The sequence below is a fragment of the Triturus cristatus genome, chromosome 5_1 (assembly GCF_964204655.1).
Source record: "Triturus cristatus chromosome 5_1, aTriCri1.1, whole genome shotgun sequence".
Lineage (NCBI taxonomy): Eukaryota > Metazoa > Chordata > Amphibia > Caudata > Salamandridae > Triturus > Triturus cristatus.
In genome coordinates, this window is record NC_140587.1 from 984,716,335 (window position 1) to 984,741,964 (window position 25,630).

The 25,630-nt window shown below is 46.4% G+C and overlaps 1 protein-coding gene across 1 annotated transcript in view; it reads right to left on the bottom strand.

Moving 5' to 3' along the window:
• Positions 1-25,630, bottom strand: part of CCT5 (chaperonin containing TCP1 subunit 5) — a 154,193-nt gene that overhangs the window by 116,341 nt on the left and 12,222 nt on the right. Inside the window, exons 2-3 of the mRNA XM_085606088.1 lie at positions 15,958-16,018; positions 15,713-15,877 (exon numbers count right to left, since the gene is read on the bottom strand). Coding sequence (XP_085462214.1) covers positions 15,713-15,877; positions 15,958-16,018 — 226 coding nt within the window. The remainder of the gene's footprint in view (positions 1-15,712; positions 15,878-15,957; positions 16,019-25,630) is intronic.

Genomic DNA, 25,630 nt, shown 5'->3' on the forward strand with positions numbered 1-25,630 from the left:
TATCCACATCCTGGTACGGTGGTACCACCAGGGCGGACTCGGCCATATATGGAAAGGGAGCTCTGTAGGAAGCTGGCTCTGTATATACTGTACCAAAGTGAGGTATAGTGTGCACAGAATCCAGTGGAACCCCAAAGGTAGGCAGAGGTAAAATTAGATAGCACCCCACTCTATTTGTGGTAGTGTGGACGAACAGTAAGGTAGTATCAGAGGACAGTTTTAAGCATTTGTTGTACACACATTCAGCAAATTAATTCACACACAAAGACTGAACTTCAGACCAATTGTTTTTGTATGAAAAGATTTGTTATTTTATTTTCTAGAACCAAGCAAGCCTGGCACAAGGAAGCAATAAATACTTTACAGTAGTAATGCAGTTTGTAAACAGTTTGAGTTGAAATTGTATATGCTCTTTGTTTGACTTACAGTATGGTTTCAGAGAAATGCAATACGTTGAAATTACAGTACATAGACTTGAATGGGCTTTTCAGTAAAATTACAGGTAAGTTACTTTAGCGATTACTTTTCTTACTCAGAGTATTATACCTGGATACTACTCTAGGACATTTCCTGCAAACAGGCAAGTAAAATCGTTTTTGTTAGTGCAATTTTAAAGAATTTCTTGAGGTTTTCAAACTCCACACTTAAACTTTTCCAAGAAAAACAGTCAATGTTATTCTATGGAGGAAAATAGTGTTCTTGGTTTTTAGGTAAGTATTTGGTAGTGGTAGTTGAGGGTCTGGGGGTAGACTCAGGGGTCCCCCAGGGTCAAGGATGCACTCTAGTTACACCCTCAGCGACACTAGGGAGGCCGGGTGCAGAGTGCTGAGGCCCAATGTTATCCAATGGGGATAGGGAGCTTCCGGTTGGTGGCTGCTGGCAAGCAGGCCACTTGGGTGTGGGAGCAAAGCTCCTGGACTTTAGCTCAGGGCAAATGGGGAAACAAAGTAGCACCAAAGGTGCACCCTCAGCGGCACTAGGGCAGCCGGGTGCAGGTTCGACGGCTGGCACCCAGTTGTTTTCAGAGGGGAAACCTCCAGTTTGCAAAGGCACTGCAGGCTTCGGCACCAAGGTCTCCTGGGTGTGACCACCACTTCGAGAGGTAAGTTTGAAAGTTAGGGGTTGGTTAGGCACCGTCTGTTTGGGCACCCAAGGCCGTGGGGCGTCTGGCGCAAGGGTGCCTTTGGGGTCAGCTCTTCTTACCAGCTCCTGGTCGTGAGTTGGGTGGGGAGGGCCTTCTGGATTTAGGCTGCAGGCATTGGCTGGAGGCTTGATGCAGGTCAGGGGGTCGCTGGATCTCGGGTCAGGATCGCCGGGGTGACCTCGTGGTGTTTGCCCACTCGAGCTGTGGACGGCGGTTGCATAGTGGGGTGGATTTGCGGTGTCTGGCTGGAGCGAGAGTTTGCAGATTAACAAATCCGGTATTCACGAGAGACAAAGTCTTTGTGCTTGAAGCAGGGAGGTCCTCTGGCGTTGGAGGTTGCTGGATGCAGGACACACCGGGATTTCGCAGGTTCAAGGGGGAGACAGGCCGGTAGGGCTGGGGCCAAGTCAGGGAGAGTCTTCCTCTTGGTAGCTGCTGCACGGCTGGTCGGTCTTCCTTCTTGTTTCTTGTCTGAGGAGGCAAGGTTCAGGGGTGCCCCTAAATACTAGATTTAGGGGTTTTACAGGTAGGTAAAAGGCAGGGACCAATGGGTTCCTTCCCTGGGGTGGGTACACTCCCTATTATGCCACCCTCCAGTGGGAGGGGGCATGAGCCGGTCCCTGGTCTGCAAGATGGCGGGGACTGGGAGTTGTGCTTCACCTCGCCTCCCCCACCTGAGGGGTGGAGTTGGCAGAGTTGGGCACACCTCTATCCTCACTTGTTTTTCCCGCCGGTTCTCCCGCCCAAAGTGGGGGGTCAGAACCAGTGGAGACCAGTTACTGAAAGCCGCAAGTGGCCTGGGGAAGCTCACAAAGGCGGCAAGCTTTTGAAGCTTCCCCTTCGTGAACCCTGCCCATCCTGGGGGAGGAGGCTTGGCACCTCGACCCAGGATGTGCATTGTTTCAGGCCCCAGAGAGCAGCAGGCTCTCGACCCAGGGGTCCAGAAAAAGGTCTAGTGGTGGCAGCTGAAAGTAGCCACTCAGCCTGGACACTAGTGGTGGGTTAGTTTTCAGGGGGCATCTCTAAGATGCCCTCTGTGTGCATTTTTCATTAAATCCCACACTGGCATCAGTGTGGGTTTACTGTGCAGAGAAGTTTGATACTAAACTTCTTAGTTTTCAGGGTGCCATTATGGTGCTGTGGAGTTCGTAATGACAAACTCCCAGCACCATATACTCTTAAAGGCAGCACTGCACTTACAAGGTCTAAGAATGGACTAAAACTGTAGGGGTACAGGGCTCATGAACCTGTACCCTCACCACTGGTATAGTGCACCCAGCTAGAGGTGACTGACCTATGACAGGGCAGTGGGTTGTAGGCATGGCACACATATGTGTGCCATGTCGACTCTTCACTTTGTTCTGCACCAAAACACGTAGCCTGAAAAGGCAGAGTGTGTGTGTGTAAGGGTACAGGACCTCTAAGGGTGGCACAATAAGTGCTGCAGTCCTTAGAGGCCTTCTCTGGTCACAGTGCCCTGGGTACCTGTGGTACCATTTACCAGGGGATGACCTGTGACCAGAAATGTCAATTGGGTTGAGGCTTCAATGCAGTTTTAGGGAAAGAACATAGGCCCTGGGTACCTGATTAGCAGGAGCCCAGGGCAAGCTCAGTCAAAGCACATCACCAATTCAGCAAAAAGTGGGGGCAACCATGCAGAAAGAGGGCACTTTCTCACACGCTCTTAGATAAAGTCAAACTGGATAAGCAGGGATCTGGAAGGGTGGTTTAAAAATACCTCTGGGTATACCCAAAGGTTATTCTTTATTTTAAGGGTACCAGGGGTATGAAATAAAAACGGGCTCCTGTGCCCACACAATTGGCATAGGGCACCCAGCTAGAGGGGTGGCTGATATATGCCATGGCAGTGTAGGTGATGGGCATGGCATGTGTGCCATGTCGACTCTTTGTTTTGTCTTGCACCCAGACACCCAGCCTGCAAGGGCAGAGTGTGTGTGTGTGTGTAAGGGTACAGGGCCTCGAAGTGTGGCACAATGAGTGCTGCAGCCCTTAGAGGCCTTCCCTGGTCACAAGGCCCTGGGTACCTAGGGTACCATTTACCAGGGGCTGACATCTAGCCAAGGTTTGCCAATTTGGGTTTTGTGTGTTAAGGGAAGGAACATAGGCCCTGGGCACCTGATTGGCAGGAGTCCAATGCACACTCAGTCAAAGTACATTCAGCAATTCAGCAAAAAGTGGGGGCATACCATGCAAGAAAGATGGCACTTTCTCACAATGACCTCCTGCCATATGAAGTTTACAATAGGGATAGACCGGGCTGGTCTTATTTTGGTCCTTAAAATCATATAAGAAACAATCAGCCTGCTTGGTGACCATAGGAAGCGGAAACCTCTTTGCCGCTCTCTCCATAAGGGTATGGAAGCCCCCTATATCCTCAGGTGGTGAATCTTTAGGAGGTTGAGTGGAAGGCGATGGTGTCTGGATCTGGTAATCATCCCATTTGTTAGGAAGGGATATGTCGTCAAACTCTCCCTCTTCTCTATCTTCATCACTAGTATGAACCTCCTGGTGCGGATGTTGAGTTACTGCAGGTACTGGAGAAACCGGAGGGGGAGATCTGATTAGCAAGGAAGGCTGCGGAATAGATGTCTGAGGAAAGGAAGATGCAGACTCAGAGGGAGGACATCTGCGGTAGCAATTCTCTACCATATGTTGCAAGTTTGAGACAAGAGACATTGGCATTTGTACTGTCTGTTCGGCTTCTCTTTCTTGATTAGTAACGTCAGGGTAAAAAAATGTTTTCATCTTCATCGTCCTGGCACTTTATAAGGAGTTCTGATGGGATGTGAGCAGCCTCAAACCTATCCTCATCTGACTCCTCTTCATCTGCTCCATAGTCGAAGACTTCTTCTGGAGGACAAGGAGACACCTTACTTGAAGAGGTGTGTACAGGCATTAAAACCAATTGAGAAGTGTTTCTTTTAGGCAGTCCTAAATTGTCCCTAGAAGTAGCTAAAAGAGACGATGGAACAAGCATCGACGAGGATGTCAAGCCTACCACAGATGTCAAAGATGAAGGTTTAATCAACGGTTCTTCCGTCGATGGTCTGGACCATAGACAAACTTCGGCGACGAGGATCTGTATCGGAGGTCTTTGGCTCCGTCGACGAGGCTACCCTAGACCAAGATATACTTTTGAGAGCCGCTAACAGCCTCAGCTGCGACGGTGCTTCCGTCGACAAAGGATCTGACAAGGGCCGCTTCTTTTTCATAGACGATGACGATAAAGACGAAGTTTTCTTAACAGACTGTCTCACCTTCACGGATACCAACGTCGACGGAGAAGATGCCGACGACAATCATCTTGGTCGGAGGAGAAGAGAAAGTCTGTCGTCTTCGTGGCGACGGAAATTCTCAAAGGAAGGAAGTGAATGGTTTCTCTCTATTAACTTTAATGTTAGAGTAACTACTTATTGCTTTTTATGTACCATGGGACTCTCACTTCGAAGACTGGGAATGATTCGAGAATGTGAATCCATGAAAGATACCCCAAAACTGAAGAATCATTCCTACAGTCGGTAAGCCTACTGGCCATTTCATTAATAAGCAGGGAGAATAATGCCAGTGCGAGTACCCTGTATTGGTATCCTGTTAGTTCGCCATTTTTCCCCAATGGAACCTGAGCGTAATTATCTTCATGCAGTCTTGCCATCAGAGTTACCAAATTAATTGGGGCACCTAGATCAAGCATAATTCTCCATAACAATTTGTGGGGTCAACACTGTATGCCATATAGAGTTCCAGTCTGTTCACCTCGCTCGGGGGTGAAAGGCGCGGGAGAGGAGTCCATCGTTCCCGGGCACTGGAGCAGACGTACATCCCGAGGGCGAGTCGCGAGAGGGTGGTGGAGGCGCAAAGCCACTTCTCGCTTCTGTGGCGTCCACACTGACGGAGCGACATTTGCATCCTCCCCCAGTCAGAACTTTTACACCTGTTCTCTGGCAGTACCAGTTTCTTCTTTTGCCTTGCCCGTTTGGTAAAAAAATTAATGTTGATGCGAAATGGAATCAATGTAGCCCGTTCTAGCCCGTAGCTGCTCCCACTGACACAGGAGGGAGAGAGCAGGGAGAGAGTCCAAGGATAGGCACGGGAGCCCCCCTCCCCGAGCAGCGCCCACCGTAGGCAGCACCCTAGAACCGCGGCAGTGCTGGGTGCCGGAGTGCCATCACACCCCTGCTGCCGCCACTAATGCGAGAAAAAACTAGATTCGGAGCTGCATAACAGCAGAAGAGCAGCGGCGCGTTTGAGGGCGGCCGAGCCCGGGAAGAGGGAGCCTTGGAGCGGGGGACCCTGGGCAGAGAACGGGGCCCGAGGAGGGAAGTGCAGAACTATTGCAGAACTACTGCCCCACTTGGAGGCAAGCCAAGGCAGCAGGTGACTTTGCGGGCAGGAGGGTTTTGTGGGGCAAAGCACTGGTATTGAGACACCGGCGGGACTGCGGTGGACCAGCAGCCCGCGCGGCGACATTGCGTCCTCTTCCCGCCCACCCTCCACCATTTTACGTTACTGGTGCTGTCCTGCGCGGACGCGCCTGGCAAAAGTTGTAGCCCGGTGGAGACCGGACCGGGTCACCCCCATTTCGCCATCCTTGGAGCCAGTTGTAGCTACTAGTAAGTACCTTTGGTGGGGGAATACAGTTTCTACATTTTAAAGTACGATTGTAATATGGCTGCACGGGACTCTAGAAGCAAAGCCCACAATAGCAAACTTACAGAAACTTTGGACAATTTTATTTTGAGAGCCAATTCAGTGATTGATCAGGGTATTGTGCTAATGGAACGTAGGGTGTCGCAGGATCTTGCTATGGCCAAAAGATCTTCATTGGGGCATCTTGCGAACGCTCGCACACCCGAGGTTGCAAGGAATGTGAATATTGACAACGCCTTATTGACTGTCCAAAACCAATTACCTACATGGGGTCCGGTCGAAACTTCCCCCCCCCCCTATTCATTTGATCCAGCAGGACATTTCAGTGCAATTGGATGCCCCCACTTTGATTAAAACCCCAGAATGACCTAATACCCGCCAGCATCAGGGTAATTACACGGGTGCTAGTCCTAAGAAGAAACAGGGTGCTATTCCTAAGAAGAAACAGCCATCTACAAATAAGGCGGGAGCTAGGGCAGCCAAAGGCCATAGCAAAAATGTAATTCCACCAAGCACAAGGCCAAGCCCAAGCCCAAGCCCAAATGTTGCTGAGGCACAAATGTCAGTTGTTGCACTGAAATCACCCCTGCATTTGGGAAGCTCTGGAGATGATACTCTGCCAGGTGCAGGTCTATCCAGGGAAGAATCATCGACATGGGAGGATTCCTTATGCATGAAAATCACCGCACTCCTGAGTGCCACACTACGTCCACTAGAAGAGAGACTTGCCAATATTGAAAGCCGACTATCTAACTTTGAACAAGTAACAGTGGGCACCCTAAATAGTCTGGCTAATAATGCATTGGCCCAGGGCAAATCGAACTTGTCGATCCTAGCTGGGGGGGCTGTGACGTACGACAATCCTGCCACCTCTGTGACACAACAAGTTGTTGCTAATCACGCTTCATCTACTGGGGGAACAAATGTATTGTCTTACAAACTGGGAGTGGGACCCAGGGCTGCCCAGCATACGGTGTCCAGTTGAGCAGGAGGGTCACGGTTCAGCACTACCTTACACGAAGGGCGGGCCACTGCAGATACAGGTACAGATACAGGTATAAGCAAGAGACCTCGTATTGAGCCCACAGTGGAACTGCCACCAGAAGTGAGTCCCTATCTAATGGTTTTAACAGGGGTCCCAGAAATTAGTATGCCGAATGTTGAATCTTATATTTCTTTGAAAAACAAAGCCATACATTGGCTTAACGTGCATAGACCCCTTCCCCCACACATGACTACTGAAATATCTATGGTCCGAAGGGTGGGATGGGTAGGGCGCACACCTAAAACTAACTGGCGATTGTGTACTGGTCAATTTTAGGGATCCAGATATTGTATACCACATATGTAAATGGAGCTCAGCTAGCATAGGCACAAAAATTGAAGTTAGGCCTCTCTCCTATTTCTATTCTAGCAATCAACTGAGTGACTAAGACGAAGCCTGGTCGCTCGTTTCACACCGTCGAGTGGGGAGGGGAGGGGTGAACTGGCATGGCCACCACCCGTCTGCGCAGAATCAGATCCCATGTTACAATAGGTTCAGCGTCCTGGACCAGGTCGATTGACTGTTTTTGGCTGGGCAGGATATGCAGGATGAGATCCTGATCCATGAGGAGGCTGCTGGGGATGGCCCGGCTGTGGTGGAGAGAGATCAGGCATGTGAGTCGCCATGAGCTCAGAACCCCCCAATAGGTAGCATTAGGAGTGGTGTAATGCCTTTTTTGGGTAGGGAAGTCGATGATCACCTACCAGTATCATCCTTAGCTACCACCAGTTACGATAATCCCCTAGGGAGAGACGATATTTTGCACGACAGTATATGTCCTAGTGTAGGGAACACAAAATGCATGTCTATATTGTCATGGAATGTGGCAGGCTTACCAAATAAATGTGCTTGTCCGGAGTGGGGCATTTTTGTGGACAATAGTGATATATGTGTATTCCAAGAAACCTGGGCCAGGGAGGACCAACACAGAGTGGGCTTTGCGGCATTTAATATCGCCGCACGGTGGGGAGGAAAGGGACGCCCATCAGGGGGCCTTACAATATGGGTTGGGCTACATCTGGGCTGCTCGGGTGAGATCATTCCGACTTACTCTGATGACATTCAGTGCGTTCTCTTGTCCTGGCCAACCCCCTACAAACTTGCCATCGTGAATGTCTACTCACGGCCGGCAAGTGAGGCAAAGGAGTCCAAAACAATTGAAGAGTTGTCATCCTTCCTTGGTTCCCTTAGCAGGGATATACATTATTTGGTCGCAGGGGACCTAAACTGTCATTATGAGCCACTTCGTGGCTTAAATGAGAGAGTGGACGAGGACGAATACTGGGGAATTCCGCCATGCCAGTCCCCATATCCGAAGTCCTGGTCCCCACTGGCCATCCAGCTCACGACCCTAACTTTGAACAACTCTATTTGGGCCTGTAACTGTCGGACGCCATCTGATACCCCGTCAAAGTGTACCTTCAATAAGAGGGGACACGAATCAAGACTAGATTGCATTATGGTGGAGACATGCTTATGGTCGAAGGTTGTTGACTTCGAGGTAATGCCTAGGGTGGACAGCGACCATAATGCACTAAGCCTGAGGATAGAGTGCCTACGGCCTATAGAGAATGAAAAGGAATTTGGCCCGGACGTGGTCGAAGGGCTGACCATAACGAATAATAGACGTAGAGTCAAGTGGGAGAGACTGGTGGTATCACGAGATGCTTTGCCTAAATTATATAGCGCAATTTTACCCTATTTTACGAAGGTGGGCTCCCTGGTCTCCCAGCCTCTGGCACTTGACTTTAATGATAACATGCAGTGCGTGCATCAGGACCTAGTAGCCTGTTTAGCGGAATTATTTAACCCCCCTGGCTCTAATAGGAGGCGCAGGGTGCCTGTATCCACATGGTATAATGCCTCATGCAGGAAGGCAAAATCAGAGCTTATTGTGGCCCTTAAAGATGGGAGACAAACAAAAAATTCGCACCCGAAGATCACAATATAAAGAAACAATGAACCTCGCTAGGGAGGAGTGGGATTTGGAGAAATGGTCCAACCTTTCCTCCGCATTGGAAACGAGAGATGCACGCAGATTCTGGGCAATAGTTAGCACGGGGTCAGGAGAGCCTAGATCTGCAATAGAACCCAATATCGAGGCGGGGGTTTGGGAGCTCAATTTTAAGACCTTATATGCGGCAGTTACAGGTCTAGAAAGTCCACTGGCACTTACACCTAGACTGGGGGCACTAAATGATCATGAGTGCACAGTGGAGGAGGTCTACATTGCCATAGGGAAGTTGGCCACGGGTAAGGCTCCCGGCCTAGATAGACTCCCCGGTGATTTATTTAGGGATCAACCGGCGATCTGGGCCCCCTACCCATGTGCCCTTTTCAACGCAATTCTGCGAGGTATGGAGGTACCGGGTACTTGGTTGGGAGCAGAGATTGACCCAATCTTCAAGAAGGGCTCTCCTCTGCTTCCAACCAACTACAGGCCCATTAGCCTCATTGACGTTCCCCAAAAAATCTTCTCCCGTCTAATCCTGGACCGCTTACAGGAGTGGATTGAGGAGTACGACATCCTCAGTCCTTATCAGGCCAGATTTAGGAGGAACACATCTACCATAGACCAGATATTCAGTCTTATAATGTTATTCTGGAAGACGGTAACACTAGAGGGTGGCAGCCTCTACATGGTCTTTGTGGACCTCCGGTCTGCGTTCGATCTAGTACCCAGGGCCAAACTGTGGGCGGTGCTCTTGGAAATGGGAGTTCCCAACGCAATACTGACGGTGCTGATTAGGATGCATGCACAAAACTACGCACAGGTCAGATGTGGGAGGGAGGGGGTGCTGTCGTCCCGGTTTCCAGGGGGGTCAGGCAGGTGTGCGTTCTGGCACCAACCCTGTTCTGCCTCTATGTGAATGGCGTTATATCGCATCTGGACGCGGTTTCCAATAACGATGCACCCAGATTGGCAGGCAGGAGGGTGCCAGCGATGTTGTTTGCCGATGACACCCTCCTGCTTTCCAAGTCACCCACGGGGATCCAACGAGTGCTGGACGGTTTTACAGACTTTTGCCGATGCCGCGGACTGGAAATCAATGCTGATAAGAGCAAATTTATGATTTTCAGCCCCCCGGCATCGACCCGCCCAACACTGATCCTGGGTTCGGTTAGACTGGAGAGGGTACAGACTTTCCAATATTTAGGGGTAACAATCAATGAAAATCTTTCCTGGGGCCCCCAACAGGCGAAATCACAACTTAAACTCTCCCAACTAGTGGGCGGCAGCCTCAAAATGTCTAATACATCTACAATCAAGACAGTGAGCCCCGCACTGGAGATTTACAAAGTGAAGGCAAGGGCATCGGCTCTTTATGGTGGGGAACTCTGGGGGTACACCTGTAGGCCCGAAATTCCTAACATGGAGAACAAGTTTATGAGGCAGCTACTTGCACTCCCCCAAGCACACCCCTCCTTCCGCTGAGATTGGACTTAGGACTGAGTTTTATCCAGGATGAGCTAGCTCTGAAACCCCTTAGGTTTTGGCGCAGGCTATGGATAACTCCAGAACTGACCAATTATAGGCTTGAATTAAAGGATGTGCTAAACCATGGTAGTGCAGCAAAAATCCCCTGGCTTGCATTTGTGAAAATGGGACTATCGGACCTTTGGTATGAGCCTGAACAGGCATGCAGGGGGGTTTCATGCAAAATGCTTGCGAAGTCCTTTATGGACTACAAACAAAATATATGGCTGCATGACTCCAAAGCTGGCCCTCTGACAACGACCTTTTTAACACTTAAACATTCATATGTTTGAGGAGTTTTTGAATTTTATTTACCCAGTTGGAGCTAGGAAGTTATATATCCAATGGAGATTCACAACACTACCACTAGTAAGTGGTCTACACCAACGAGCAATTCTTGCCCTGGATGCGGTGTGATTAAGGAAGATGAAATACATATGCTCTTTTTTTGCCCTGCCTACAGTAAAGCCAGAAAGTACTGGTTGGTACCCTTGTGCAAGAACATGGGCTTTGATAAATGTCTTGTTGCAATGAGAGTCCTCAAAACTGACTTCACCGTACATAGCTAGCAGGAACTTTGAGAGTGCGAAAACTATGTGGTCCAAGAGATGTTCTCTCATTACAGCGGCATCCAGGGGTGATTGTATACCATGATTGTATACCATGATTGCATACCCTGCTTGATATTCTGATTTTATGAAATGTTTATCTCCTGTGGTTTTACTTATGTTTTTACTGTTTTAACTGTAATCTTTTATGACTGAAAAAATGTCGAAATAAAGATCAAATGAAAATGAAATTTGTGGGGCACAAGATCGAAGCAGCCCTCAGGTCAACAAATGCTACATCTAGTTTTTGTTTAACACCACCTATTTCCATGTGAGTAAAAGTAAATCTGAAGGTCTGGTCGCATGTGCTCGTCTTGGATCTGAAGCACGCTTGGTAGGGAGACAAAAAAATTGAAAAAATAATAAATAAATCGCATTATAGTGTATCCAGGCTTGAAGTTTGTCTAGGACTTGCCTCGCAAATATATTTAGCAAATTATCAATCAGGAAGATCGGTCTATAATTGGAAGGGATAGAAGCATCTCCTTTTTGAATAGTGTAATTATCTCAGGTTCCCTCCAGGTTATTGGAATATCCACACCAGCCGATACGCAGTTTGACAAGAGATTTATGCAAAGAGCCCATATCATAGGTTCAGATTTATATAAGTCACCTGGTATCTGCTCAGGTCCATGGGCTTTTCCTGCTTTAAGTCTATGAATTGCCGATATAGTGTCGTCCAGACAGAAGACCAGCGCAGGGCTAGTCGTATTCATAAGAGAGAGTGCGTCGGGAGCATCAGGGTGGGCACTTATGGTCACTGCACAGCTAATATACTCATCCTTGGCATATAGCGACATCTGGCTGAATGTGATAGCTAAGAGTCATAGTGCTTTCCAAGCTTCCTTGCGCAATAATGTGCCAAAATAAACGATTGTCGTTGCACCTAGCTGCAAGTAATAAAACTTGACACTTTATCAGCAAAATCCCGCTTGGAATTGGCCAGCGCAGCCTTAGATTTGCGACATTCCAGGGCTATCCCAGATTGACTATACTCAATGACTGCTAACTTTAGAGCCCCCTTTGCTGTTGTACCATTTGTTGTTTGCTCTGCCATTAGGCTTTTTGCCAGTCGCATGTTTAGAGAAAACCACTTGCATGGCCTCATAAAATTCCCTGTAGATTGATAGTAAGGATATTGCCCCTCAAGAGTGTGCACTATCTTGTGGCAAAGGGTGTGGGGTCCATGGAAGAGGTTTCGGGGTGCTTGGGGGGAGGCGGAAGGGGGTCCATGAGGAGCATGTCCTGGGTTTATTATGTAGACTTGTATGGATACCATGCACGGAAATTTGTCACTATGCATTGTAATGATGGCTGTATTATGTTGGTGACCGTGAGCAAAGTTAATAAAACGAGTTATAAAAAAAAAAAAAGTGTGTGCACTATCCAGACCAGACAAGAAATGCACAAATAGCTCATGAATCCTAGTGTGCAAATCCCTATTAGCGAGAACTTTGGGCCAGGTGACTCCTCCGCGGTTATTAGCTACAAGAGGCTCCTGTTCCATTAGGGTACAGCTTGGTTTCCTATCCAGAGCGGCACCTCAATATTTAAGAGCAAGGGATTATGATCACTATCAAACCTCTGGGCGATCATCATGTCCATAACTAGGGAGATGTTTTCTTCAACTGCATATAGTCGGGCTGCTCTGAGTTTCCCCTGTGCGACTTCAACGCAGTTAAACGCTGGAGGCCCTAAAGGGACCCAGTAGTTTGTGCTTATGTTTTTGAAGTGCATCTTCTTATCTAGTGCCATAAGAAGCTGAAGATTTGCAGGCTCCACAAAAAAAACAGGTAAAATAAAGACATACGAATTGCAGCACAGATTAGGCAATGAAGGGAAGAGTGTGTGATGTTGAAGTCGGTGCAAAAAAAACGCAGATTCAAAAAATATATGCAGGGTCACGGGAATGCTTCACATTCTTGGCCCGACAGCATTCACATATTAAGGGACATTTGGCAGAATCATTTGAAGAGGCAAATCTTGAGAAGGTCAGCAAATACATTTTTGGGAGCAAAGCAGAAGTTGCACGCACATCTTCCAGCAGGAAATTACTCAAATTCGAGAGATGGAAATCAGCATGCAGAAGGTGTTCTCTCTTGAATAGTCCTGGTGCCAATTATATGTTCTTTAAATAGTTCTCAGTATGCTATTGTTTTTTCATTAAGTTTGTTGGTTTTGGCGCATAGTAGCTTTTATAGTTGCGAGACTTGGTGTCCTATTTTGTTAATGTTTGTGACATATCTGAAGATTGAGGGTTGGGCGCTAGTTAGTTTCCTCTTTGATAAGGCTGTTCTTATTTTCAGGCATCTGTAAAGATCTGTCTTTCAGGTGGTGGTTTGATTTTAGTTCAGAGAAGGTAATGGGGTATTCCCCATTCTCGAGTTGGTGCGGGTAGCATATATCTTTTTCTATCCATGTGTTGAAGGTAAGGCTTTTCCCCTTGTACTTAAGCTTGCTATTCACCCACAGTGATTCTGACTTAGACCCCTTGATGCTAACTTCCATCTTCTTGTCAACTTTTAGGAGTGCTATTTTAGTGTTTTTAAAGATAGGTTTGGATGTGTGGGGGTACGATTTTGCCGTTAGTAGGGCCAGTGGGCTCAGGTTGTTCAAAATGGCTTTCTCTACCTGAAGCCATACTGGTATGTAGTCAGTCGACGGGGCAACCCAGTAAGCTCCCAGTTTTGCTAGAATGGCTAGTTGGAACACCCTAAAGTCTGCTAGATTTACCCCTCCTTGGGTTTTCTCTAATCTCAGTTTCTTTATGCCAATTCTTGCCTTTTTACCGCGCCAGAGAAATTTGGTGAGCATGATATCGATTTTCCTGAGGAAATAGTCTGGGAGTAGGAGCGGGAGCATGCTTATGAGGTAGTTAATCATTGGAGTGATCATCATTTTTATCGTTTCGATTCTTTCCCACCAAGTTATGAATTTGGGGAACCAGGAATCCAAAAGTTTCTTCATTTTTTCTAGTAGCGTCTTCTCATTGTAGTGTAGGGTGTGGGTTAGATTGGTACTGAAACATATTCCTAAGTATTTGATGTGTCCCGCCCCCTAGTGTATCTCTCATGCAGTGGATGTTTAGTGGTTTACATTCAGATTAATCATTGTTTAGTGTATACCCTGATAGCCTGGAGTATTCTGCTATTGTGGTCATCAGAGCCCTTATTGAGGGCTTTGGTTGTTCTGTTACTATCAGTATATCATCTGCGTAGGCGGCAAGATTTACTATGGTTCCATTGATATCGACCCCTTTTATGCTAGTGTTTAGCTTTATGTCCTGGATGAGGGGGTTCAAGGGCCAGTAAGGAAAGTGCCGGTGACAGTGGGCATCCCTGTCTGGTTGCTTGCTGCAGTGTGAAGGGGTCAGAGAGTGTGCCATTAACTGTGATGCGGGACTTAATGAAAAAATAATAGCATACTGGGACAAACAGTCCAACACCCCGATCAATGAACAGGAATGGGCAACTCTGTGGGCCTCGCGTAATAAGATCACCCCAGTTCTAGTGTAAACTAAACTCTGGCTGCTCCACAAAGCTTTCTGGACCCCAGCCCGACTACTCACACTAGGACTCAGGGAGGAGCCCCTCTGCTGGAACTGTAACAAACTGAAGGGGGATCTAGCACACCTTATCTACCAATGCCCAACACTCAAGGTATTCTGGGGAAAGGTATTTGACTTAATGTGTTTAGCTGCAAACTAGCGATGGAATTCTCCCTCAAAACGGCTGTTATATGCACAAATCTAAGCTCTGAGCGGGATAAGGACCTAATAGACCTTTTACTGACAGCAGAGGTTAAAGTGGTACTAACCAACTGGAAAGATACAAGCAAAACTAACTACAAAGGATGGATCAACTGGGTCACACACCTCAGAGGAGCGGACAGCATCGCGCTACAGCACTCGCCCTGGAAAGCGTCCTCGAGGGGGTTGTGGGAAGCTCTGGACCCTTATAAACCCCCATAAACAACTGGCCTCCACACTTAGCTGACCGATACTCGAACCAAATGCGCAGACCACCACAGAGACCGGGTGGGCTCGCAGGCGGACTCATAGACCCTGAATATCTGAAAGTCGTAATGCAGTTTGAACAGCTGTCACCAATGTAATGCCACGCGACTGTACCTCTCTACATGCCTGTCCTATCCCCCTTTTGCTTCACCTCTAATTCCTGCCCTTTCCTCCTTACACCTCTTTCACTGTCAAAAGATAAAGGGTAGCTACATATGCATCAATATATGAACGATCTCTGCCACTCGTGGCTAACCCCGTAACAGTACTGGTCATTGTATACTGTATATAAAAATTTAAAAAATATAATAGTTCACCATACAAACAGCTACATTTTACTAATGAAGTCAACTAGTTTCTATGGACATCACAGCCATATCCTGTCATTTGTTTTTCTGGATTTTAACAGTAGCCAAGTTATAAAAGGCCAGAATTGCATGAAAACGGCATAGGGTGGGACACAAATTGCATTTACTTTTCCATGCCATTGAATAATGCCATCACTGCTGCATGATTGTCCTGCATTGCAGCCCAAATCCAGTAGCCCCAGCTGTATGCCATGCAAGAGTGGTCTAGTGTAGGACAGTCAGAGAACACAAATTACACCCTCTTGGCTTACCTGCAAAAAAATGTTATGTTAAAAACCATTGGAAACACAGTTGAACAATTTCAAGGTAATCATCTAGTTAATGTTTTAAGACAGATAAGAAGATGGGAGGTTTCCATCTAAGAGCCACAGCTCCTTGACGCTTACCCACTACTCCAGTGGTTCCATCTCCAATCTCATCATCCTGGGACTTTGACAGCTCCACCATTAATTTAGCAATTTGGTGATCTACATCCATCATACTTAAAATGGTGGCACCATCGTTTGTTATAGTCACCTCACCATCTTGATTCACCATCATTTTATCGAGCCCTGTAGAAACAATTCAAATCAGTAAATTCAAGATGGAAGTTATGTTGTGCATGCTCACAAATGGGTACGAATATACTCACCATTGGGACCAAGAGAAGTTCGAAGAGTATTTGCAACTGCTTTTGCTGCCATTATGTGAGACTGTAAAAAAAGGGTTCATTTGTAAGTCAGTCAGTCAAACAGTTTATTTCACATTATTTTAACGCATAAAAAGTACAAATATAAAAGCCAAGTTAAAAACCATTGCAAGAATAAAATATTTAAGAGACGTTACACCATATAGGATAAAGCCATAATTTTAGATAATCAATGTTGGATAAAACAATCCATTAAAAGGAAACAGTTATTAAGGTAGACGTCTTCTACTAGCCACTGCCCATAGGTAGGATGCAAGGGAATAACACATAGGGTTCTGCAAAGCCGATAGATAAAAGTGCAGCGCATGGTAATATTGAGCAAAGTTGTACTTCCATAGCACGTGAACTAACAAAGCTTTCCTTTGGGGCCCATAGAGTGTAAAAGAATAGGATATGAAGCATTGATTGGGATGCCCTCCCGTTGCACAGGCATAGGGGCAGATCATTCACCGTGTAGATGTTAGCTGGGAAAACCAAAGATTAATGGAATATAGTTCTTCCTAAATCAAATTAGGATGAATCTATGCTGTGGGTTTCATACAAATAAGAGATAAGAATGTAATAGAGCTTTAGCCATGAAGGCTATATATGCAATTATTATTGATGTGTGTCTCTCCCATCTGTCATTTGCCATTTTTCCAAGATCTTTTTTAATTTTACCTTTGAAAACATGTTACATTGCAGGGGGAACTCATCTAGATGTTGGAGATCTAACTCAGTCAAGGTGTTCTTAACTTAGTTTAACCACGGGATCCTATGGGCATAATTCAGTTTTGAGCAGTCCCTTACGATCGCCTGGTTCAGTTGTAAGCATGGTCATGACCAAACAAAAAACCATAAGAGGGGAGTCAATCCAATCACATCCTCGAGATAAGGTAAAGCCGGTTCTGAATGCGGTAGGCAATTTGCACAAGACCGGGGAAGTGAAAAGTTTTTTTTACAAAAACGTTCTCTACAATTTGGAGCTGCGTCTACCGTTTCCCAGATCGCTGCCCCATAATTGGCACTTGCCAGCATTTTCTGTGAAAAAATGTGTAACATTTCGGAAAAGGGCTTAGAGACAAGTTTTTTTTTTTTTTTTTTAGAGAGGTTAGCCAAAGACCTAATCCCATTTTCCAAAGGGGCCTTTCTGTTTAGTCACATCTTTTTCCAGGATAATATTCTATCAAATGTTACTAACAGATAGGCGAATGAATCATCCACCACCAGTTTCCAATCCTCTATGTGAAAATTAAATGGTTTCTTGGTGCAAGGACCGGCAATTAAAATATAGGATTTCAAGACATGAATCTGGAATATGTAGTACAGAACTGCCCTTTGATAATGCTATTCTTGACAGTGATGGTGTATTAAACCCATGCTGCTGGTGAGCTATTGCATAGCGAAAATCTATGAACTATAAATATGTACAGAAAGACAGTTCCATTCAAAAGATAGTGAAGCAAAGAATAACACTATCAAAACAAACCCCCATTACACTGATATTGTCTATAAATTCTCTTTCTGTAAGATCAAAACCACATGGCAGAATAAACAATGTATTCAGGAACAAGAGGGGTGGGTTTCCCCGCTAGTCAAACTTAAAACAATGTGTATTCAGCTAAAAGTCATTGTGGATATAGCGCCCACAGAAACAGATGTAAAGTACGTCTTATTCAAGTACAGAGGCTACAAGACGGTGCTCACAGAAGGAATTGAAGAGGCCGTAGTGGAAAAGATTCAAAGGAGTAATGACCTCCTGTCTCACTTAGACTCTACAGTGCATCAAACTATGTTAGGGCCTGATAACTCACTATTACCTTTACCTCTAATTTAAATTCTGCCAGCTACTGACTCCTTCCCATCCCACATACTGCTATTTTATTTACTCTTTTCCCTGCCTTACCAAACCGATGCTGAAGGCTACAGACAATGCACTTGTGTTCCTTACCTACCATGCTCCCTGAACTTCATCTTGCTTGGTGCAACACCGACCAATTTGAAGAATCCTTAATGTGGCATAAAGTACCACACAAGATACCATTAAAACACCAAACCCTTCCATTGATTTTTAGAGTAGAGGAGGCAAACTAACAGTTACCTCTTTGGTAATCCCAACCCATTTAATTAAGTCACCTGTTGGAACTTCACCTTCTTCAAATAAGCAAATTAGGGCCACGTATCCCACTAACCTTACGGGCCATCTCTGGTTGTGGAAACTGTCCCCATGGAAAAGAAGCCCACAGTCATCTTGTCTTATGAAGAACAATATCATGACAATCATGTGCCAGTAGATTTTCGACCTACATGCTGTCTCTTGTAGCATGTAAAATCTGCAAACACGAGACTGTGGCTAAACTTTAGGAGAATACAGCGTTCTAACAAACAAGATGAACTCAGTAAGAAATCTGCGAAAGATGGCCTTTGTATTGCAAACAAATAGCTGCACTCTAGGTCTCCGAGCCATAAGCAGCATTTGGCACCAATTTCTTTTAAATTTATTTTTGGGGAGTTTTATATAGCGCAAATTTGACCCAAAGGTATCAGAGCACTTTACATGAGCGCCAGTTGCGCTACAGACTGACACATTCATTTTAAGATTAAGTGATTTGCCCAGGAACAAAGATGAGCGACCCTGCCGAAACGTAAAACTGGTTCCCCAGCTTCGAGATCGACCGCTCTAGCCATTAGACCACATCCGTAAGTCTCATGGGACAGTTGTGACCTGGCTTGCCAGGTCCGTCTAGCCAGCACAAATTGAATCTCAGTCTGTGTGTGGCATTCTGGAGTGCTCATTACTGCAGCCAACCCTATGAGTTCCATTTATGTGGTTTGCCGCATGGGATCACAAGTCATAGTTCACTTTTAGAAGTTTGTGTGAATAGCAAACAACTCCTCTTAGAACTTGGTAAAGAGATGAAATCACTTCACTCATTTCAACCACTGCAGGCAAATAGAAACAGACCCTAGTTCAAGTCAAGACTGATTAAAACAAGTATTACCGGCGATTCAAATATCTGAGCACTGACATTTTGCCAACCTACAGAGGGATAGTCTCCAGTTCAGAAAGTCTTGAAAAACCAAAAAATGTAAAGGTCCGTGTCTACATGAGATGTAACAAAGTATTACATTATACATCGCCTGATTAGTCAGTAGAGGGATCTCACAAGACTGCTTTCTATTTACAACACATACACTCACTATGCTCATTTATGCATGATGAACTCTTTTCTAAGAGGTTCAGAGTCCTTTCTTTCTAAGGGAATGCAGAGGAGGCGATAAACAAAAAGCCAGAGTATGCACACTTCATCTTGCTGTGTGGTGGTGTAGAACATATTGGAGGCTGATGTGGGGTAAAATGATCAGGGAGTATGATCGCATTTAACAGGATCAACGGAGAGATCCAGACAGCACAGATATATCTTCTTCAGGGAGAACTGAAGTGAAAGCCATTATTGAATGCTTGTCGTCATTAAAATCAAAATATACCAGATGAAAATCAAACGTTTTTCACTTTTAGAAAGACCTAAAGACTCACTTCTTATAGCTGCACCTGGTCCTCAGTTCCATTTGAAGACCCATAATATTTTAATTACTTTCTGTTCGGGGAGTCAAGGATTTAATATACATCCTCTCTTGAGGTCTCTTGCTTTAAGTGATGCCATTTATCTTTTTCAATAGACAAGCTTCACTTTGAGTTAGGAGAGTTTTTGCCTATGTTTATTAAAGGTCCTGTTATGCCCAAATGTATCTTGGGTGTGGAAATATAACACTCTGTGATCTATGATGTAATATACAACAAGAATGCCCCCTTATTTGATTCCTCAAACTGCATGATTCAGCCCCACCACAAAGATATTTGAGCTCTGGATTATTTGTTATACCCAGTTGCACGATTGCCCACATCTCTACCCAAAATCAGCAAGCCCTGTTAAGATAGTAGTAATATCTTACCTGCTCTTTACCAGTAATACAATTGACATCTACTCTATTTACACCACCAAAGAAGTTTCACATAAACTATAAGCAATCAAGCCTAACTCCATCTAATACCACCTCAAACATACTGAGGTGATGCAGGGAAGGATTTCTTTTATTATAACACGACGACTTAACCCACTAACAACAAACAAAACAAAAAAAATCACTAATTTATTCCCATACCCATGGGTCCCAGAGTAGCATGTTAAATCGCGTTTAAAAGCATTTCAACACCTTGTGCTACTAAGTACTATACAAGTTAAATTACACTACTCTTTAGACTGTCAGCCTTCTGAATTTCTTTTCCTCCAATACCAGTCAAGCATAGGTCTGCTATGTACAGGATTCAGAAACTACGTAGTGAGGTTAGTGCTTTTCACACACAAACATACAGCAACTGAAGCACTTCAAGACTACCTCCTCAAGCCCCTTTTTGATGTTATTAAATGAGCCAGTCTCATTTTCAACCTTTTTCTGGGCATGAAGTGGCACATGGTTGAGGTCGAATTCTATACCGAGTTTTCCAAGTATGTTTGGCAACTGAAAAAGGTTTTTGCAGACATTTTATTTTTTATGTCAGTGCAGATATTTTTAGGACGGACAGTATTAGAATTATAGCAGTCATGATAAGACAAATGTATAAGATACATTTACCTTCAAGAACACTGGAGATAACTTCTTGCTGTCTTTTTTCATTGTTTTTTTCTTTAATTTAGTACTACATAGCACAGACAAGCTCCTTTTGCTATAAAGCTGCAATCTAGTCCACAGTATAAATGGAACTTAGGAGTACAATGTTTCAAACTTCATTGTGTGACGATATATTATCTTTCAGCATACAGTAGAATAAAAAAAAAAAAACAAAAAAAAAAACACCAAAACAGCGATTCAGTAGGAATCCAAAAAGGACAAAGAGGGATATGCAGGGATTGGAAGAGAAAGCAATGGAAATGTTAGCACAAATTCACACACTGACAAAGCCAATAAGTCTCACCGCTGGAACCTATTGGCATTGTAAATAATTTTTAGCTATGCCGTACAGTAACATAACTTGTATTTGTAAAGCGCACGTTCACTGAGAAGGGCATGTTGGCGCTGACAAATAGAGGTTTATGTTACCCAACTCAATGATACTCATTTTATCGAACTCAGAAGGATGAAAGGCTGAGTGGATGCATTAGTCTGCTAAGCGACCAGATCCTGCTATTGTCTTCGATGATTTTTGTGCCTCACGGCAAAATTAATTATTTTTAAAAGCCTAGAGTGTCACTATGTAGGGACATGCACAGCATGCCTACAAAAATATGAGCCTTTTTTTAGGTCTCGGCTAGCGAAGGCTGTGCGCTTGTGCTGTCTCGCTTGGCGAGATTTAATGGATACTAGTATGGGGCTTGAACCTGCCCCTCTTCTCCATTGGCTGGCTTCCTAAATGGAGGCCAGCCATTGGAGGAGAGGGGTGTCTGTCCATTTAAGCCCCGTCTTTTTCGGATTCGGGGGCGTGTTTTTTACTTTCTCTCCTCTGGAATGTAAACATTCCAGCCAATGGCAAGATGAGAGAAAGAAAAACACGCCCCCGAATCCGAAAACAACGCTGCGTTTCTCCGAGGCATTTCTGCTTGACCTCGGAGAAACATGGTGGTGTTCTTGGCGTCATCCCCGTCCACCATGGTACCCCGTACACGGCCCGGCTGGAAGGGTGAAGAGAACGAAGGCCCGGCTGGAAGGGTGAAGAGAACAAAGGCGATTTCAGAATTCCCTCAAAGACTGGCAGCTGGGCTCGCTCGCCACCGCCACCACATGCTCACCAAAAGTCACTCCCACTTGTAAGAAGCACTTAGCTCCGAACAATGACTGCCGCATATATGTTGGGAACTTGCCGCCCGACATTCGCACCAAGGACAGAGAACATATTCTACAAGTATGGCGCTATTCGTGACATCGACCTCAAGAATCGGCGCGGTGGGCCCCCTTTTGCTTTCGTCGAGTTCGAAGACCCGCGGTAAGTACCACGCCTTGTTTGTTTGGATTCAAAAGCGAATCACTAGTGGCCGTTTAAGAGGAATAAAACGTGACCTATATGGAGTACCTTATAATCTTTTGGAGTCATTAGGAGCCGGGGCATATATTGTCCACATCAGTTGCCAGTTGGGTATAGGTAATTTTTGTATGTTTCAGTTCATCATTGCATTGAAATCATTACTGCATATATGACCCGATAGATGGCGCCTTCTACTGGTAGGATGGTGGGTGCTGTTGTGTACCTAACGTTGCAGGCATGAGTTGTGACCACGTTGCGTTTTGCGCCGTTTCCTGTTGCGGGCACTATGCCTACCCACACAAGTGAGGTACCATTTTTATCGGGAGACTTAGGGTAATTCAGATTTGTAAAGGAACTGTTAATATCTATTGACTCTCGATGCATTTCTGCCTTCCAAATGAAAGATAGTGAAGTCATTTGATAATTCTCATGCTAGTATGAGTATTCCCAAATTCAGAAATGTGCAAATATCTACCGTTTCTAAACTCTATAATTTGTTCCCATTTCAGAAATACATAGGTGTCTTTCATACCGATTTTTCCATGTACACATTTTTACAGAATAATTACTATAGACCCGGTACATAATAAAAAACCATTGCAAGTTGCTGCGCAGTTTTTGGCTCTGGGTTCGTCGGGTTCTTGGTGAACCTACAAGTCCTATATATCCCCACAACCAGTAATGTCCAGCGGATGTAATGGTATATTGCTTTCAAAGAGCTGTCAAAATTAGAAGAGAAGAAGTTACAGGTGAAAACGTTGACACAAAAGGCTGTTTTTTTAAACTAATTTTCAATTTATCCTATATTAAACTGTTAGTTTCTATAAAAAAAACCTTGATGGATCTACACAAATCACCCCTTGCTGAATTCAGAATTTTGTCTTCTTCTCGAAAATGTATAGCTTTCCAAGATCCAAAATTGCTTTTGTACCCATTTCTGCCATTAACTGGAAGGAGGTCAAAAGCACAAAAAATAGCAAAAATAGGCTATGTCCCAGAAAAATGCCAAAACTGTGTAAAAAATGTTGGGTTTCTGACAAAAGTCTGATATCCCCTAAAAGCTGGGAAAATTGTGATTTCAACCCCACAAACCCTTTTTTGATAACATTTGCAGGGAAAAACCCCGATGCTTTCATTTGCAGCCCGTTTGTCCCGAAAAAACAAACACAATTTTGCTGTATTTTGGCTCATTTCTGTGACCCCTCTAGGCGAATCCACAAACCCCGAGTACCTTTAGAATCCCCATGATGTTGGAAGAAAAGGACACAAATTTGGCGTGGATACCTTATGTGGTCAAAAAGTTACAGGGGCCTCAGCGCGCACTACCCCAAATAGCCAAAAAAGGGCGTGGCACAGGAGGGGAAAAGGCCTGGCAGCGAAGGGGTTAAAAGACACTTAGAATACAGTGAAAACACCTACATACACTAGGGAACACTATGCGTTGGGATCCCCCTGTGATTAGCATGACCTCCTCTGTAAGCCCCTAGTATATAATAGGGCAGGGGGATTAAAACTACCTCTTAAAATGCACCACAGGGTGTGTTTGCACACGTCACCTCAGGCCCATCCTCTCCCATCACCACTGTGCAAACACGTTCTGTGGCCGTTTTAAGTTAGGAGATTAACTCCCCTTGAATCCTGAGGGTGCAACTAGCCCACTAGGTACCTCCAGTAAGCGCCACAGAGCTGCGTTGCAAAGAGGTGTAAAAAGGGGCACGGCCTGCACCACCTCTCTGCAACGCAGCGCAGTGGCGCTTACTGGAAGCACCTGGTGGGCTAGTTGGCCCCCAGGATTGAAGGGGAATTATTTCCCCAACTAAAAACGCGCCACAGGGCGTGTTTGCACACGTCACCTCAGGATTCAAGGGGTGTTAATCCCCCAACTTAAAACGGCCACAGAACGTTTTTGCACAGTGGTGAAGGGAGGGGACGGGCCTGAGGTGCCATGTGTGCAAACACGCCCTGTGGCGCGTTTTAAGTTGGGGAATTAATTCCTCTTCAATTCTGAGGGTCCCTGGGGGCCAACTAGCCCACCAGGTACCTCCAGTATGCGCCAGAGAGCTGCGTTGCAGAGGTGTTCAGAGGCCACCCCCCTTTTTAGGTCGAGGACCGCCGGTCTGCCGAATGACTTGGAGAAGAGGGGCTTGAACCCGCCCCTCTTCTCCCTTGGCTGGCCTCTTGAATGCTGGCCAGCCATTGGAGAAGAGGTCCGTCACTCCGAACAGGCCCCGTCCTTTTCGGATTCGGGGGCGTGTTTTTTTCAAGAAGTCTAATTATCTCCTCCAGCCAATGGCAGGAGGAGAACACGCCCCCGAATCCGAAAGCTCCGCTGCCTTTCTCCGAGGCATTTCTGCTTCGCCTCGGAGAAAGGCAGTGGTGTGCTTGTTTCCCAGGCAGGGGGCTGGAGCTCGCTATCTCCCCCCTCTACAGATGCAATCCCGGAGCCGAGAGGGGGCCGGGCAGGGGCGGGCTGCAGCAGTTAAGGGCGCAGGAGTCTGTTGATCCAGCCGAGGCAGCGAGGGGACCCGGGCCAGAAGCAGCCGGGCTGTTCTGGGAATCGCCCTGCCGGGAGCAGCGCTCCTTCCTCCGCAAGATTCGAGCCCTCTCCACCCGGAGAGACCTGCTGCTTTCTGGGTCCTTGAATCTCTCCCCGAAAAGCTGCCCCCCTTCCACGGTCTTCAAAAAGGATTAGGCCTACATCGGCTGATCTCGCGGGATCAACTCCGCAGAGACGATCGCAGCCTAGATGTTCTGGTCACTACCGTGAGCAGATCACCGCTCGCGGGGCCGGAACTAGCACCCCTTTCCTCTGCTAGAAGGATCTGTCTGTATCTGCTGACGAATCACCGCTGCGTCAGAGACGTTTTGCTGGTAGGATCTCTGACGATCGGGTGTTCTCTTTCCGGAATCAGCTACTCTCCCCTGGTTGGAACTGGTGTACTCTTTCCGGGCTCTGCCGGAAAGGATCGTCTGAGCCTGGATTTGCTGATCTCTCGGAGAATCGGCTCCTCCTCCCGGCTCGCCAGGCAGATTTCCTCTCGGACTGGCTGGTCTCTCCAGGATCTGCAGGGAGGGATCCCGCACAGGACGTGATGCCGCCCCTCGCTCTTCCGTTCCCTACATAGCGCTCCCTCCCTCGCTTCTGTACTTGGTGATTCTTGCCCCCCACCCCCGAGTATATGCACCCAATACATTTCTCTCTCCCTATACCCCTCAATCCCCGGTAGATCCATCTCCATAGATCCCGTACTGATCTATTTTTCGATACTGGATCTCCCTTGCCCGGGTGGATCTCTCTTCCCGGAGGAATCCTCGTCTCTCCGGCTAGAGACGAGCCCCCTGCTCGATATTTGAGCCGTGCCATTTCTTGGAGGTTCTCTCCAACGAGATCCCTCCTTCCCAGGTGGATCCCTCTTCCCAGTGGATGTCTCCCTCCCGGAGCGGAGTGCAGATCTCGTCCTCCCGCGGGCCCGGGATGCCGCATCGCCAGAATGAGGCAGCGACGGGCAGAGCCATCGAACCCTGAGCCCACCCGATGCCCCGGCCAATGCTCCCCGGAGGTGGCTGCACTGCGGACGGCAGCGGTGGTGGATGAGGCCAGACACCGGGGCTGCAGCC